This window comes from Lates calcarifer, unplaced genomic scaffold (genome assembly GCF_001640805.2).
Source record: "Lates calcarifer isolate ASB-BC8 unplaced genomic scaffold, TLL_Latcal_v3 _unitig_5776_quiver_344, whole genome shotgun sequence".
NCBI classification, from domain to species: Eukaryota; Metazoa; Chordata; class Actinopteri; family Centropomidae; genus Lates; species Lates calcarifer.
Genome location: NW_026117718.1, coordinates 320,766 through 339,551, shown reverse-complemented (window position 1 = coordinate 339,551; position 18,786 = coordinate 320,766). Strand labels below are relative to the sequence as shown.

General features: G+C 41.6%; 1 protein-coding gene and 1 long non-coding RNA gene across 9 annotated transcripts in view; one reads left to right on the top strand and one right to left on the bottom strand.

Annotated features, from left to right (window-relative positions):
- ryr2a (ryanodine receptor 2a (cardiac)) overlaps positions 1 to 18,786 on the top strand; it is a 194,731-nt gene that overhangs the window by 40,853 nt on the left and 135,092 nt on the right. For all 8 annotated transcript variants that reach the window (XM_051069064.1, XM_051069060.1, XM_051069062.1 and 5 more), the window contains exons 3-4: positions 3,756 to 3,875; positions 8,230 to 8,334. In XM_051069064.1, the coding sequence (XP_050925021.1) occupies positions 3,756 to 3,875; positions 8,230 to 8,334 (225 nt within the window). The remainder of the gene's footprint in view (positions 1 to 3,755; positions 3,876 to 8,229; positions 8,335 to 18,786) is intronic.
- The window catches only part of LOC127141897 (uncharacterized), a 156,271-nt gene that overhangs the window by 127,298 nt on the left and 10,187 nt on the right, over positions 1 to 18,786 (bottom strand). The gene's annotated exons all lie outside the window — the stretch shown is intronic.

Sequence of the window (18,786 nt, the reverse complement as noted above, 5' to 3'; positions counted from 1 at the left end):
ACCTTATATGGCTCTGTGTGTCTGTGTGTGTGTTATGGGATTCACTGTCTAGATAATTAAGCAGAACCACAGGGATTAATGAATTCCCTATGCAGATTATGACAACTGCAGTGTTCCTCACTTGGAACCGTGTTACTTTCAATCATTCTCAGTTTTATCTTTGAAAATGCACTCTGCTTCAACATCATCATCAAGCTGCAAAGAGAAACACTGCAGCAGACACAGTAGACCAGAGCTGTCCTGCAGAGAGAGACATTCCACTCTGTGGCCATTTTCTAGTGGCGTCTTTGTGCACCTCTAGACTAGAGAGGCCTCGTAAATGATGAAACAAGTGAAGCCCTCATTCATCATGATGTGAATTGAGTCACTTGAGAAACTCCACCTACTGTCACACTGTATGAGGTATTATCTAGGTTCAGGTTTATTGTCATCTCTACATGTAAGCTTGACATACATACAAGGACATGAAATGTTCCTCATGAACCTCAGTACAACATAAAACAGACATAAAAACACCACACAGTCTGAGGAGTAATACTGAGTACTCTTACATTAGCAGCAACGGTTGGGATATAAACAAGATCCAGTGTAGTTTTTCCAAATTTAATGTTTGAGAAATGTCAGTAAATCAGTTTTTAAATTAGCATGATTGAAGTCACCAGTGACAAAAATCCATCATCCTTGATGACTGATGCCACCCCTCCACCAATGGAGAACAATGTTTAGACACAACCACAGCATCTGTGCCCCTTTCCCTGTGGATATAAACGCACAGTCCATCGCCACAAGTCCTTCTAGACCAAAATGATTTCCTGTCATTTCATTGGTGCGTCAGTCCGTCCAGTTTGTTGTCCTGAATGTCGCTGTGTAGCCATGTTTCAATGAAAACAAGAATGCAGAAAATCAGATACAGTACTCTTTATAATATTATTTACAGAGACCCAACAATTCCCATCATGAGCAGCACTTGGTGACTTTTAAGAGGCAGAAACCTCAAGCAGAGCCAGACTCAGGGTGGGCGGCCATCTGCCTCGACCGGTTGGGTTGAGAGAGAGAGAGAGAGCATAGTAATACTACTACTACTACTACTACTACTAATAATAATAATAATAATAATAATGATAACAATAATGATGGCAACAGTGTGTGTTGAGCAGGAAGGCAACAGAGCACAAAACTACAGAAAAGGGAAGATGTTGAGTTAGTAACATGCATTTATTGGATATGAATATGTACAGACAGACAGAGAAACAGGGAGGGGCTCAGTGCATCATGGGAAATCCCCCAGCAGCAGGACTGATCCAGCTCTTACTATAATCTTTATCAAAGAGAAACATTTTAAGCCTACCCGTAAAAGTGCAGAGGGTGTTTCTTCCTCCTGGACCTAAACTGGGAGAAGGTTCCACAGTAGACTAAATTTCAAGAAGTCAAGTGATACTTCATTTCATACCCTCCTGTCTTCCTCTCACACTTCTACTGGGACATACCAGCAGAGTTGTTGTTCAGACAGTCCAGCCACATAAGACTACTGCCAGTGTCCATCCCGGTTTTTGACCTGGATAACTGAGAACCTACACAGACATTAGCTTTCACATTAAGGCAGGAGCTTTCTGATTATAACAGCCAAACCTTGTCACTGAGCATGATGATAGAAAGTGTGCAGCACTTCTGAAGATCCTGCCCCAATTTAGGACTAGGACAGAGACAGCACAGAAGTTGTGGTGTGGCGTGGAGGTAATTACAAAGTGTGACTTCAGTCCTGACACCACATATCACTTCCTTTGTCCTACCATGCCTAATGGTACAGAGACACTTATTTGCAGTCACCCTAAAGAAATGCTGTATAGTGACACATAAAGTTGAGATTGTTGTGCACATACAGCATTGGACAGGGGACACAGTCAAACAGATGTATGCTGATTAGATCTCAGTTACAGCAGGATTAGCTGCTGTGATATGTGAGCAGACAGATTTTTAATTGATTGTAACACTCTGGTGTAGGACATGTAGTGCTGTTACTATCTGACTGATAAGAAGCTTATCATAGCCACATGATAGCTTAGGACACACTGTGCCTCAGTGTCTACAACAAGCGAGCCTGTGTGTGTTTGTGTGACTGACAAGCATGCATTGCTGGTATGTACTGTAATGCTGCTGTGTGCTTGTCTCTCTCAATCTAACTCCTGATTAAGAAGCATGAGTTGAAGCAAATTGGAAATGATATCTGCCTAATAGAGATGGTACAGACTTGGGGCCAATCTGGGCCAATGGGTGTGTTTTAGGCATTATAAGAAATAAAGGATTCAGAGTTCCATCTCCCATACCCTCTCAAAGACAGGCATGCTCACACTGGTTGATTTGTGTTATAATGGCAGATTTGCCAGCTTTCTCTGCCAGCTGATCTCTCCTCACCCAGCTGATCTCTCCTCACTCAGCTGATCTCTCCTCTCCTCACCCAGCTGATCTCTCCTCTCCTCACCCAGCTGATCTCTCCTCTCCTCACCCAGCTGATCTCTCCTCACTCAGCTGATCTCTCCTCACCCAGCTGATCTCTCCTCTCCTCACCCAGCTGATCTCTCCTCTCCTCACTCAGCTGATCTCTCCTCACCCAGCTGATCTCTCCTCACCCAGCTGATCTCTCCTCTCCTCACCCAGCTGATCTCTCCTCACTCAGCTGATCTCTCCTCACTCAGCTGATCTCTCCTCACTCAGCTGATCTCTCTTCACCCAGCACATGCAGTTCAGCATGAGGCTTCAAAAGTCCTGTAATGTGTCTTCAGTTATGTCCAGGAGATGCCCATGACACATGTCAGTGTTATACAACACACAACATACCTTTTTATTTGGAATCTTTTGCATGTTTGTGCTGCACATACCAGGTTAGGTTGTTAGTCAATCAATGCAATCACTTTCCACTGCCTCATGATAACGGTGCACTTGACCACACCTCAAGACCAGCACACCTATTGGTGCCCAGATTGGTGCAGGTGTAGACAACTGTGGCGGTCTAAAACTTTGTGCTTTGTGTCACTTTGTGCTGTGTTGTGCTGGGTGTCACATAGAGCCCTTGGTCTTTTGTTTATTTAATGTTACTGTATCTAGATTTATCTCATAGAGGTGGAACAGAAGATAGCTGTCATCATATTCATAGAAATATCTTAAGCTCAAAGTTTCAGTAAAACAAAGTGTAGTGTAAAACCAGTGGCAGTGTGAGAAATTCCTTTTTTTCAAATGTTAAATATCTGAACTCAAAGAGGAGTAAAGAGCCTTTGCTTAAATTAAATGGATTAAAAATGCACTTCAAATCAGGGAACAGGTAAACAAGTTGGTGCTTCACATTCTTCAGCTCAGTATTCCCAGAATTATGTTTATATTGGATGTTTTTGCACCTCATTTAGTCCAGTCATTGGCAGTGTAGGAAGTAGTGTGACCTTTATGTAATGAAGTGTATTGTAAGAATATGGTGGTTCAGGATGGTGGATGGCTGCAAAACTTTTCTGACATCTTATCTGATGAGTTCACATCCTATTACCATGCTGTAGTTTCCATGTAGATATACTATTAAACATGAATAGAACTGAATGTTAAGAAAAATATTGTCATTGATCATCATCCAGTTTGGAAAAATGATCCAATATCTCTTTATGTGTTAGCCGCAAACAAATTTTAACTTGTGACTATATCTTTTCTGTGTGTGTGTGTGTGTGTGTGTGTGTGTGTGTGTGTGTTCTGTGTGTGTGTGTGTGTGTGTTTAGGATGATGAGGTGGTCCTACAGTGCTCAGCTACGATTCATAAGGAGCAACAGAAACTTTGTCTGGCTGCTGAAGGCTTTGGAAACAGACTCTGCTTCCTTGAATCCATCTCCAACTCCAAGGTACTGATAGAAGCTATATATTCCTTTGTATTACATGAATAATAGAACCAAACAGGTGATAAATTAAAAGAAAACCCCAAATTACACATCAAGGTGTAAACCTGTGGAGACATAAACATCTCAAGTTCACTGAAATGAGTGAGACTGAGTTAAAATCATTTCATATGTTTTTTCATATCTCATGTTTACCTCCCCAAACATACATTTGCTTGGCTCTACTGACCCATGAGTGACCTTGTCTCCTGGTCTGGACACACCACCATCAATTATCCCTAAACACTGGATGTGGCTTATGTTTTTCCTTGTGACTAATAATAATATATATATTTCAGTTGTGTGCTGCTGTATTTAATTTTTTTGGCTTAAACAACTTGTCAGTTATCAGTGTCAATTAAGCATATTAGCTAGTGTAACTCTTTATCACACATTCAGCACATTTGGCAGGCTACATGACCAACTCAATCTATATAACACTGTCTGTTTGTTCTAGCGTTGAGACAACTGATCCCCCAATGTCAGACCCCCACAACAAAAGAACAAATCCAGTGTTTTGTGGATTTCATATACCCAACTAGCCTGATGCAGTTCCCCTTAAAACATAAAACAACAACCACACTTCCACTCATCAGCAATAATACAATAGTATTAAAATAGATATAAAACATAGAATAATAGATAGAAGTAAAATAGAAGTAGAATAGAAGTAAAATAAATGTGTAAATACAAATTAAAATTACATTAAAATTACATTTAAATGGAAATTGCCATTCCACAGTCCAGTCCAGTTGTGGTAAAGGTGATGTGTATGTGAGTGTATGTGTGACTAAAATCAGGAGAGGCTGAACAGTCTTATTGCCGTGAGGACAAAAGATCTCCTGAAACGCTCCGTTCTGCAGCGCATTGAGAGGAGCCGACTGCTGCAGCTGCTGCTCTGTCGCTCCAGGAGGCTGTGGAGAGGGTGTCTGCTATTGTCCATAATAGCTTTCAGTTTGTTCAGTGTGGCCCTCTCCTCCACAGTTCTTAGTGGGTCCAGTCTCCTGCCCAGCATACACACACACACACACACACACACACACATATATATATACATATATATAGAGTAGGCCCTGGTTGTGTGGCAAGGGGCATTATCTTGTTGAAACATCCAGTTTTGACCTCGAAGGAACAATGTACGTGCAGAAGGGAGCATGTGGGTTTCGAGAATGGCACAATACTTGGCAGAGTTCAATGCTTGACAGAAGGTACTGTACATGCTGGAGATAATGCTTCGCCTGGCCTTCTGCGTACCCTCACATTATCAGGAGGAGGGAAGTTGGAAGCTGGACTCATCTGACCACAGAATCTTCTTCCAGTTCCTGGCTGTCCAGTTCTTGTGTGCTTGGGCTCAACGACACCGGGCTAACCTCTGTCTCTCATTGATCAGGGGCTTCTTGACAGTCTTGTAGGACCTTAAGCCACAATCTAAAAGTCAGCCACGTACAGTGCGGGTGGAACACTGGACACCAGTTTGGTTTGACCACTGCTGCTGGAGCTCCTGTGATGTCATTCAGCGGTTTTCCCTGCACATGCGGATCAGGATGCAGGTCATTTCTTGCTGAAGAAAACCCTTGGATGCCCAGATCTTGGTTTGTCTTCCAAGCTGTTGGTTCGTCTGTATTTCTGCAGAGTGTATCCAACTGCTAAAGGACTGCATCTGCACTTCCTGGCTATCTGGTGGCAGCTGTACCCTTCCTCACTGAGAATCTGTATCTTCAGGTGTGTTTCCTGCGTTAGGTTCCTTGTTTTAGCCATGTTTGTCTCTGAAGAACTTTCAAATGTGCTGGCTTTATATAGACACGAAGCACGGCAACAAATATGTCTTTTAATAAAAAGCACGACCTTCATTAGTGGATCACTGATACCAAAATGACCCAATACTCAAAATTTCTCATGTATTTTTATGGAACCAATCAATTTTAAGTTTTTAATGGCTTTTTAGGATTTGTTTAGTATTTTGGCTGTGACTGTACTAAAAGAAATTACTCTTGAAGACCTAAGAGTGATTCTTAATGCAATATTTCACAAATGCATGGGGTGTCTGAAAACTTTTTTCCACCACTGTATATATACACAAAGTGCACACATATTCATACTCCAATGCTACATCAGGGGAAATCTGGGGTTCAGTATCTTGCCTGCGGTACGCAGACTGGAGGAGCCAGGGATCGAACCACAGACCTCGCTCCTGCGATTGGTGGACGACCGCTCTACCTCCTGAGCCACAGCCACCCTCGTTAGATGACCAGTCCAGCTTATCATCCATGAGGACCCCCAGATATTTGTAGGTGTGCACCACCTCAATGTCTGTCCCCTCCTGAAATCCACCACCATCTCCTTGGTTTTGGCTGTGTTCAGGTGGAGACAGCACTTACTGCACTTACTGCAGTGACCCTCATACTACCAGAGCCCTTATCATCTGACACATGATGGCAGTATGCTGGTTACCTTCAGTTCAACATGAGATACTACAGTATATATATGCAGACAAGTCAGATATTAAAAACTAAAAAGGCTTATAACATAAAACAACATGTTATAAACTTTCTTTAATGCTACAATGCTGACTCTTACTATAAGATCAATATTGATATAAGGGAAATATTCTAACTGTGCTGATACAGTGTCAAGAAGCCAATAGGAATTCAAATAGGCACCAGCTTAAAGTTTCTGTAAACTCAAAAATCTCAGTATTTTCAACAATCGCCTCCTGTACGTGTTCAGCCAACCCTCAGGTAGGTTTGAATGGACAGTTTGACTGTCCATGATGCACAATGTATCCCACACATGTTCTTTGTTGGTTTAAAATTCTGGTTGTTTTTTTTTCTTTCTAACACTAATAAAAGCAAGTTTGTATACACAAATACACAGTTCAAACAGTTCATTCACACACACACACACACACACACACACACACACACACAATCTAAAATACAAATATAATGTACGAAAAGAGTTGAAAGATACAAGGATTAATCAGTAGATGACCAACAATATCCAGAACAACAATATGCCACAGAGGTACTTTGTTTCAGTAAGGCACAATATATCAAAAAAGCACATCATGGCATGCTGAAAAGGTCTATGTGCATTCATCAAAGTAACCATTTCTGTGATGATTTTAATGTTTGTTGGTCAGACAGGCAGTCTGAAATTCATTCAGTTAAGTATATGCGTAGGGTCACTGATAATCTTACGTCTTTATGAGGTCTTATTAAATAAAGTGTTTTTCAGCCTGAGTTTAACAACACCTTACAGTTGGTTGTCCTTTTGACAAAGACATGTAAAGCAGCAAATAAATGAAAAGGTTTAAAAGCTTTGAAATGACGAGGGATGTTATGTTACTATTCTCTGACCTATTCAGTGCAGGTTCTTTAATATAGACACTACAGACATGAACCAGAATGTCCTATTAATCCCTGCAGTAGTCATTATTAGAATATTACAGTAACAAATATCATTTGTCGCTATAGGCTATTCTATAAATTCATTGTCGACAGTCCCTAAGGGATAGTACAGGGACTTTTCCCTGGGTTCCTGCTGCAGTAGGTTCTAATTGCTGCTACGTGCTGGTATAAGAGATAATGATATAATGGAACTCACTATTGCCCATTATTATCTCCAGAGTTTGAAAAGTCAAAAGCCCCCTGTTGGAGTAGTGGTGATAAAAAAATGGTCATAAATCCAGCAAGAAAGTATTCCTGCTTTATTGATACATGACTCTTGGGCTTGGGCTTGCCACAAAAGAGGTGTTCTTTGACGTTTTGAGAGCGAGGACACAAGGATAAGGGCCCAAATGCAGACAGCTCTGAGAATTTACTCAAACAAAAACCAAACCAAAGTACAAACAAAATTCACTGGCTGGTCAGGCACAGGAAAAGGTCCTAAATCAGTCCAAAGTTCAAAATCAGAGTAGACCAAAAACACTAGGGGAACACACAGGAGTACAGGAAAGAAATGAACAGGCACACAGGACAGGACCGCACAGCATGGGGGCTAAACACATAGGCAAGACTCAGACAAAGCACAGGAGAACAACAGGACTATATATATACACAGGGGTTAACTGGGAACCCACGACAAAGGTGGGGCTGAAAAAAGGAGGGAAAACAAGACAAAGACCAGAAGTAAAAACACAAGACAAGACAGGAAAAGGCAACAAAATAAAACAGGAAACATGAGGACACCAGAGACATAAAGGGGAAGGAATACTAAAATCAAAGCAAGAACACAGGAGATACTAGAAAAACAATAACTGAAAAAAACATGTAAAAGTTAAGTGAAGTAAATCATGTAAGTTGTGTGTCTGTTGTTTCAGAATGTGCCTCCAGATCTGTCCATCTGCACTTTTGTCTTGGAGCAGTCACTATCAGTACGAGCCCTTCAGGAGATGCTGGCCAGCACAGAGGACAAGGCTGACGGGGTGAGTGTGATGATACACACACACACACACACACACACACACACACACACACACACACACCAGGGATGGAGAGATGAATGAATGCATTACAGGATGTAGTCAGATAAGGATGAAACATACAGTGGATAGGGTGGCTGAAACAGAAATGGTGGCAATAGAAACCATGAGAGTTACTAACTGTTCATCCTTGGTTGAAGACATCTAAACTCTTATGTCAAGTGGTTCCTTATGAACATTAATTCACAGTTCAAAGGTCAAAACAAATTGGTCAATTTCCACCAGCAGCTGAGTTCCTTCCACTGTTTTCAAACAGTGAGCGACAGGTGAAGGAGAGCTGCTGTGTCAAACTGTGTCCACTAAAGTTCTTGTTTTTGCTACTGACAGACTCCAATTGTTATTATAAGTGTCTGCAGACATTCCTACTGAGATGGAGCTTTTTATTAAAGAGGAAGATCCATTTGTGTAACCAGAAACATCCCTGTACATCGTTTAGGAGCTAGGCTTTTAAAGTTGAGTAGGTTTGAAGAAAGTTGTGCTCCCATACAATCCCATTCATTTTCAAATTCATAAGAAAAATCATTTAGAAATTGACCAGTACATCTGCACCAAAGGTAACAACAGGAATGTCCTAAAAAACAAATAGATAGTTGAATGGTTTCTGGTGCATAGGTAGCAATCACACTATCTATCCATTATCTATGTCTCTTATCCATAAGGGTTGCGGGGGTGGGTGGGGGCTGACAGCTGACATTGGGTGAGAGGTGGGGTGCACACTGACTGACAGATCACCAGTCTGTCCAGTGTGTCTGAATGGCTCAAGAGAGCAGCTTCTAACAATCACAGAGCCACAGTGCAGACGTGATGTTGTGGTGGAGGAGGATCTAATGATGAGATGAGAGTCATGTTGCATTTCATCATGACTTGCTTTTTTCTATGAACTGAGGGAAGGATTATTACTTTCTCCTTTCTCACTGTCAGCAGGGATCAAGACCAGAGCCATGAGACGAAGTGACACACACACAGACACATGCGCACACACATTCTTTACACACAGTTTTGTGCAAGCATAAATATTCACACATAAAGTATATTCACGCAACATAAGCATGCGCTTACACAGAAAAACAACACACATTAAAACACAAAAGCATGTGTATGCACAAAAGAGTCAGTCTTAGTAGTCTTTCTGTGTAAACACCATTCGGTCACAACACCGGCAGCTGATGTTGATGTTGTGATGGATCAGTGTAATGTGAAATACTCATGGGATGTTTTTATTTGTAAAATTGTTTTATATTTTATATGTTTGTTTATTTGTTTTGTTTGTTTGTTTGTTTGCTTGTTGTTTGGTTGGTCGGTTGGTTGGTTTATTTGTTGATTAGTTGGTTGGTCGGTTGGTCTGTTGGTTGTTTGGTTGGTCAGTTGGTTGGTTGGTCAGTTGGTCTGTTGGTTGATTGGTTGGTTGGTTTATTTGTTGGTTTGCTTGTTGGTTGGTTGGTTGGTCTGTTTGTTGGTTAGTCGGTTGGTCGGTTGGTTTGTTGGTTGGTTGGTTGGTTGGTGGGTCTGTTGGTTGGTTGGTTGGTCTGTTTGTTGGTTAGTCGGTTGGTCGGTTGGTTTGTTGGCTGGTTGGTTTTTTGTTGGTCTGTTGGTTGGTTTGTTGGTTGGTCTGTTTGTTGGTTAGTCGGTTGGTTTGTTGGCTGGTTGGTTTGTTGGTTGGTTTGTTGGTTGGTTGGTTGGTTGGTCTGTTGGTTGGTTTTTTGTTGGTTTTTTGTTGGTCTGTTGGTTGGTTGGTTGGTCTGTTGTCTGTTGGTTGGTTGGTTGGTTGGTTGGTCTGTTGGTTGGTTGGTTGGTTTGTTTGTTGGTTAGTCGGTTGGCCGGTTGGTCGGTTGGTCTGTTGGTTGGTTGGTTTTTTGGTCTGTTGGTTGATTGGTTGGTTGGTTTATTTGTTGGTTAGTCGGTTGGTCAGTTGTTGGTTGGTTTGTTGGTTGGTTTGTTTGTTGGTTAGTCGGTTGGTCGGTTGGTCGGTTGGTTTGTTCGTTGGTTGGTTGGTCTGTTGGTTGGTTGGTTGGTTTGTTGGTTGGTTGGTCAGTTGGTTTGTTGGTTGATTGGTTGATTGGTCTGTTGGTTGGTTGTTTGAGACAATATATTTGTGAACACCTCCACCGCGTATAGGCCTTACAGTAGGGAACTCTCCAAAACTTGTCTGGCACAATGCTGATTTGAGCTGGTTGTATGTGCTTTCTATTCAGATTTCTATTCAGCTCAGAAAATGGCACGTCAGTTATGCTGGCTTGAATTGACTGCTCTATGTGGCAAGTGTACAAAATACTACATGAATGGCCACTGTAATTAATTACTGGATTACATCTGTGTAACAAAAGATAGAGGATGAATATTTTGTACTTAATTTCCCTGAGGGAGTCATCCCAAAGGGATCAATAAAGTCTAGTCTAAGACTGAATCTGACTTAACAGAACATGCATTTTTTGTACAGTCCTCTGTGACATCACCCCAACTGTTGGCTTTTTTGCATCATCATACACAACTATTCTTCATTATGACTTGACCAAAAACAACTTCCCAATTCCAACATCAGCTGCGGTGTGTTCTACAGCTAAACATTAACTTCACTTTGTATTTAGCTAAACTTTTCTTATTTCAGTGTGGACCAACTGAGACCTGTTAAAACCAATCTTCACATTAACTTTAACAGTACTGGGGGCACAGGGTCAGAAATCTGCAAAATAACTTAATATAGTATGATATTTCCAAAGCCAGTATGTGTGTGAAAGTCTTCACTCTTCAGCAGAACATCAGTGCTGAGAGGAGGAATACTTCTTAGAAAAAGTTGAAAATATATATTTCACTGGAAAGTTACACCTCATCTGAGTTATTTTGAGCTAAGGGAAAATTTGGGAATTTGGCGAAGCCATAGGTCAGATAAGACTGATTTCAGATGAATATGTGTATACAGAAATGCATGTAGGTCCAGTATGCATTGAGTCCAGTTTGGCATCACTGTCACTGTTTATGAGTTAACTGCTAGATTACTTAACAGCTAATTCTTTGGGGAAAAAACATTTAAATAAACATGATTGCCATCCACAGAACCTCCCAGAAACACCCCGTCTGTCACAGGTTGACAGACTTGAAAAGGAGGCTGCTGCATTCTGAATACTCTTAAATAGTTTTTTTCAAGAGGTTAATGGATTTCAGCACAAAGCAAGAGCATCACATCACTTATACATGCTCCATTACAACAAGATTTAGAGTGGGATCACACTAACAACACAGGGAGGCTCATTGAAAAGTAAAAACAAATGTGTTGGTTAGGAAGAAGGAGGTGGTTTGATGAGAGGATGGACAGGGTATCACAGCTTTGATTTGCTTAAAAATGTGCAATAGGCATGCTATTTTTCTAAAAGTAAACATAATGGTAATTTGATTCATTAAGTTTTTATGTACATTTTCCTCAAAGAAAAAGCAAAATCAAAGATCCTTTTTGTTTTGTTGTGACTTTAAACAATGCTCTGCTCACATCAGCCACCAACTATTACAGGTAGACAGCTATGTTTAATTACATTATAGTTCATCATTTTAGGAAATACGCAGATAAGTAGATAAGCATATTACCAAACTAAACCAAATCTTTAAACAAAGGGAAATTAAAGCACGAGGACCTTGAATATATTCACTAAGCTGTCATAACCTTCTCATCCAGCAGTCTTATCTGTTGGATAGATGTGTGTGTTTTTATGTGTCAACAACTACTTACTTTCTCCTCCTCTCTCTCATTTCCACACAGCATGTAGGTGTGGAAATATGGGTAGGTGTTCCTCCACTCGCTGTCTGTGTTTGTCATGGTTGTTATCATCCTTGTTGGTAATTACAGTCACTATCATGAGCATTAACAATATGAGCACCAGCAGAGTTGCCATACACATTTGTGTTTTTGTTATCTATTGAGTGTCAACTTGGCCATAATGGAAAACCTCTGTACTGAAAAAACACAGGTCAATAAAGACAGGATCTCCCTCCCTCTCTCTCTCTCTCCTTCACACACACATGAGAGAGACCTGTTTTAAAATGATCCATGGTCTTATCATGGAGGTCAGAGCCAAAGGCGGTCCCCATTGAGAGTCAGGGGATTATATCAACAGATGATTCCACAGTAGGAATGGTTCCAGTACAGGATGGCCAAAAATGGAGCTGCTTTCCCAAGGAGGTTCTGTTTGAGAGCCATAGCAGTCACTGGGAATTCTGCCATCAGACTGATGGACCTCTTCCCTCATCATCAAACTCCAGCAGCATGATTCAGCACAGGAGACCAAACAATACAGGAACATAAAAACACAACCAAGCAGAGGGGTTCAGACACCACTGCTATTTACAGTGCTGCACTAATATGGATTCCTTTGGTTTTCCTCCAAAATCACAACTATTCCCCACAGTAATTTGAGATGAGGAAGGCTTTTGGACAAATGACAGAATTTCCTCAATTAAAATGTCCCATCATTTAGATTCATCTAGTTGGCTCTTCAAGTCTTTGACATGCAGCAGAATTAGCAGAACCACATTATGAGCTACTGATGTGGATTTAAACAAAACAATTCCACTTTTAAAATTCCTACACTGTTGTATCTTGTTGCAGCTCTTGACCTGACTGAAACCTGACTAAACTTTAGCAGTTGCATCTCCTAGTGCCACAGTGGCACTGTTTACACAGTAATACATATAGAGGACTAGAGAATAGGCAGACTGGGTTGTTCCACTTGTAGGACAATCCTCGAAAAGCCAACCGAAGGAACTACATAGGTCAGCAGAGGCATTAAAGGTGTGAAGAGTGAACAAATGAGGTTGCAAGATGCATCACTATACAGCAAAGTATGGTGAAAAATTTGTCTCACTATTGATGTCAAATGTGTGTTTCATGATCTACAATTATAATCATGTATGATATTGAGTAATTTATGGTACTCATTTATCACACATTACAATTTGATCAAATGTAAAAATAATTTTACAACTTTAAGAGTTCTGCTCTTTCATTAGTTATTCACTCATGCCCGTGAATGTTTTCGGGCACAATGATGGTGGTTAAGGTGTCAGTAAGTTGAGGCAGTGTGAACTTAATCAACGTTTGTGTGTGTGCATAAAAGGAGCATGCACCATATTTCTCAGATATAGAGTAGATGTAAATTCTGTCGGTTTATAGGAAGTTTAAAGAGAGCAATATTAGGCAGGTCTCCAGTACCTGTTGGTCCCCCTCATACTGGCTCTTTGTTGTGTTTCTCGAGACATTTCTGAGCAGTTTTTGCGGTGTGATGGGAGCTTTATCCTGCTGGGGGAGGCCCCTGACCCTGAAGAGTGTTGTTGCCATTGGATGGGTGTGTGCTTGGTTTGTGACAATATTTAGGTGGGTGGTACGTGACAAGGTAACATCCAAATGAATGTCAGGGCCAAAGGTTCCTCAGCAGAACATCATAATGGTCATAATGTTATGGCTGATTGGTGTATGTTCCTGTACTGTTTGGTCTCCTGTGCTGAATCATGTTGGAGTTTGATGATGAGGGAAGAGGTCCATCAGTCTGATGGCAGAATTCCCAGTATCTGCCATGGTTCTGTCTGCCCTGCCCCGCCCACGCAACCTTTCACCCTCCGAAGAACAGCAAAGAATTTTTTTAAATTAAAAGATCATTTACGTTGGCGTTTCTCTCCCCACCGTTAAGAGTAAGAAAAGCTCCTACAAGTGTTGTAAGTCTCTGTAAATCATAAAAGTCCAAAGGTCAGTCCAAATTATTAGCCTTTTATTAGCAGTTAAGCATGCTTTTGTTGATGAGACACTGTGAAGAGTCCTAAAGCTCTACACACAAATGTAACCCAACCCCACATGTCAGGCAATCTATGAACACACATTGAACAGTCTGTTGACAGAGAAATGAAAAGCTTCACAAATACTGCGATCTGTCAAGGGTGTACCCTGCCTCTCACCCAACCCTTGACGGATAAGTTATAGAGATAATGGATGAATGTAGGAAAGCTTCACAAATATTTTCAGACATGTATATGAGCAAGAAGCTGTAAGAGCAGATTGTAGCAGCTGCTGTTAATATTGTGGCTGATCAGATTTACTCATGTTGGGGGCTATTCAAGTGTTCTACATTTGTTCAGAGTAGTTGGTATTTGATTGTGGAATAGACAAAACATTTCTGAACACCATAAATTAGGCTACTCACAAATAACTGTCACTGTGTTCCTCCAGGAATCATTGTTTGGCATCACCATCCCTACATTAAGGCGTTCTTAGTCCAGACTGTTGTGGTTTGTGGTTGTCCGATGGTGGAACCAGCTCCCAAATACTATCAGCGCAGGAGCGTCCCTGGTTGTTAGGAAGCATTAAAAGCCCCTGATCTGGCACACTGCCTTTGGTATGTGTATAGGGGCTGTCTTTTGTTTATTCTGGGACCTGTGTCTCCTCTCTTTAGAGTCTGAGGCACCATTCAGTGACACTCAATCCAACCAGGACAATACAGCCTCATTCATGTTTCTTAAAACCTGGTCTCTCCACAATAAACTACTCCTTATACTCAAGGTCATTGTTGAAGAAAATAGATTTTTGTTCTTTGACTGAGACTTGGCAGCAACATAATGAATGTATTGCTAAAGTAAATCACATCCCCAGGCACTGAGCTTTGACACAAAGAAGTTTACATACTGGATTTAGTTTGCTCTTTAGGCACTGCCCCCTCCTACCTGCAGAGCCTGGTCTCAACTGTCTCTGATCATCTTGCCCTCTGTTTTAGCATTTCTGCTCCCCTCTCTTCAGCTTCACATGAAGTGTGATGATCTTTTGTTCCATTACTTTAGGGTTATCTTGTAGCTTGGATTCCCTTGCCCCCTTAAAACCTGGCCTGTCTCTTTTTCACATCATGCATCCTGGTATACCACAGAGCACACATCCATGAAGTGAACCTGTTGGCAACTCGAGAAACTCTACATAAGGTCTGACCTCACTGTCCACTCTGAGGCTAAACACATATGAGAAATTACAAGGCAGCTCTCTCTCAGGTTAAAACTGCCTGCTCATCTAATATCATAAGTAGCCAGCAAAACAACCCCAAATTCTCTTGTCCAACATACACGTTTTAGGCACTAAAGGTAAAGTGAGGATGCTGTCAGAAATAATCACATGATTAATTTATATTCATCAATTAACCTCAGTAATCTCTGCAAAGTGAAAAAAAAAAAAAAAACAGACGAAACCTAAATCAGATCAGTATTTCCTGCGACCACCTCCCTCCTTTCCCTTTGAAACAGCTCCAGTTCTCCTCAGTAAATCTGTACTTAGGTAGTTTGTTCCAGCATCTTGGAGAAATTGCCTCAGTTTTTCTGTGGATTCAGACTGTCTCAGTGTCCTCTGTCTCCTCATGTAATCCCAGACTGACTGTGTGAGGGAGCTGGCAAGCATCCCCCTCACTGAGGTGAAAAACTCATACACACCCATATATATTGACAATATGGACTAGTACAGGAAGTTTATTTTGGCTATGTTGTGTACTTTATCTTGAAAGATCCTGCTAACCTCTCTCTCTTTGAGGTAGTCTTGAGGGTGGCATGTATTCATGGAGTGTACAATTGAGCATGGAAGCACAGGACTCCAGCCAATGTCAGTTACCTTATTAGGCTGAACCAAGTTGTCAGGGAGGAGAAAGGGGAATGGGTATAGGGTTTTTTTGTTAAGTTTGGCCTTTGTTTGGTGTCCTCAGTTTATTATGTATTTCTTTCTCCTGTATTAGCCAGCAGTCAGGTACACTGGGTATAAAGAATGACAGGAATGAGAGCATTTTAAATTGTAAATATATGTGGTAAAAGTTACTGTGGGAGTGTTTAGGTACCCTTCACTGGATAGTGGTAGGGGTGGAGACTGTAGGGAGGAGGGGGTCAGGTTGGGGGTTATCTTGGCTCGACACCTGCCTCTCCCTAGTCAACGCTGCAGACATCAGCTGCTGATTTGATTCTCAAAAAGCCAAGACTGGACCCATATGATCAACTGACCAACTTCCATTCCATTTCCAAACTACCATTCTTTAGCAAAATCCTGGAATGAGTTCTTGTCCATCAACTCCAACCATGAGATGTATTAACCCCTACAATCTGGTTTTAGAGCATAGCACAGTATGAAAAGTGTCTTAATCAAGGTCATGAATTATTTTCTAAATGCAAACCTGCCCCTGTAAACCAAGAGGTACCCCAAGGCTCAGTGTATGGACCACTGTGATGATATAACTCTACCTTCACCAAACCTTTCACCTGGTGGAATGGAGATGAGTGATACAAGTTAACTCTTTGTATGACCACCCAATGCCAAAGGTTATTTTTCTTCCAGGGTGTATTTAAACCCATACAAAACTTACTACACATCACGAAGGCAGCAGGATATTCTACACAGGATCACAGCACCTATCCATACATGTGTGAATGTTCCATTGGGTACAGATAATTATGCTTATTTAAGTTATGTTGTATATTTCATTCAATTCCTGTGTCACCCCCAGAGGAAGACTGTTTATCCCATGACCCTGATGCGCACTAGTCTTATGACTGTTCACTTACTTAACCAGCGGCTGGGTTTATCATATCTCTATGAGCGCATAGCCACAGTATGTTCTACAACCTTGGTTACCATGGCAACTGCTATTAGGTACCGGGCCAGCTTGAAGTGTGTTCACAGCGATCCCACAGTGACGATTTTTTCTGTGACACACACCATGATTGTCGTGAGACCAAGAACTGCTCTTTGGTCCTTCTTGTTCTCTTTATTTTTCTATATCTAATGATTAATTTGCTACTTATCTGCTGCTATTGTCTGTACTGCTAGAGTAGATAGCATTATTTTGATTTACTACAGTATCTAATTTTCTTAGTGTTAGATCTCGTAAGAGCAAGCAACTGGTTGTGTGACCTGGTCTGCAGTCACCTGTCCTGACTGCAAACTGGTTTTCAAACCTTGCCAGCCATGTTGGTAGTCCTGTTGGCCTGCATGTCTTCTTTGCCCTCACTGACATGGTTAAACATCACACAGTAGTCAAAGAAAACTCCATCACTCACAATATTAGATTAGCCTCACCAGTCAGTGTTTACTGCCTACCTGGGGTTTGAAAATAGGCGGCGTGTGCATAATGGCTAACAAGCGGTGGTGTGTGGATGTACAAACAGTTTCATCTGGGTGCTCTCCTGATCTTGAACACTTCATGATCAAATACACCCTGGACCATATTTACACGCACCCGACCAGGCTTTGCCAAATCAGATCACTCCTCAGTCCTGCTGCTACCAGCCTATAGGCAGAGGCTGAAGTGTAAGCAGCCAGTGACGCATTTGGTTCAGCGCTGAACAGACTAATCAGACATTGTCCTGCATCACTGCTTCATCACTACGGACTGGGAAGTTTTCCTACCTGCTGCAGACAATAACATGACCGACTACACTGAGTACATAATAGGATACATCCACAAATGCATCGATGATGTTGTACCGTGGGTTACTGTACGGTCTTACCCCAACCAGACTCTGTGGGTCAACGAAGAGGTGCACACTGCACTCAGAGCGAGGACAGCTGCCTTTAAATCCAGAGATCCATGTGAGTACAGAAAAGCCCAGTACAGTCTCAGAAAAGCAATAAAATCGGCCAAGGGGCAGTACAGGGAAAAGGTGGAATCCTGCTTTAGCAGCTCAAACACTAGACACGTGGAGTGAGCTAAAGACCATCACAGATTACAAGGGGAAGAGCTACAGCATGGGGGAGGTCACTGCTTCTCTTCCTGAGGAGTTGAACACCTTCTATGCCTGCTTTGAGAACCACAGCAAGCCAGAGTGTCTGTCAGAAGAGGACAGCTGTCATTTTCAGATCCCTCAGGCTGACGTTTGTAAATATTTTTTAAAAACTGGACTGGTCGTGCTCTTAAAGCATGCACACATGAACTGGCAGATGTCTTCGCAGACATCTTCAGCCTTTCCCTACTCTTGTCTGTAGTCCCTATATGCTTCAAGAGGACCACCATCCCATGTGCCAAAAAAACCCAATGTGAGCTGCCTCAATGACCAGTAGCACTCACCTCCATCGTCATGAAGATAAGATAATCCTTTATTAGTCCCACAATGGGGAAATTTACATTGTTGCAGCAGCATAAGTGATTGAAAAAGTTAGAAAGACATAAATGCGGATGGCAAGATGGCGTCGTAGTGCGAACACCCTGTCTTGTTGAGCTCTGGTGAGGTTTCCTGAATATCCGTCTAATATACGTGTTCGCCTGGTGAAACGTTATAAATGCATGTGAGAGTAGCTCTATAATGAGCCTGGACGACTACTTTTTGAAAATGCCTCACACCAAGTCCAAGCAAAATGCAGCTTCAGCTGTGCATCCTAGCGGCGAAGAAGCTAATGTTAGCGAG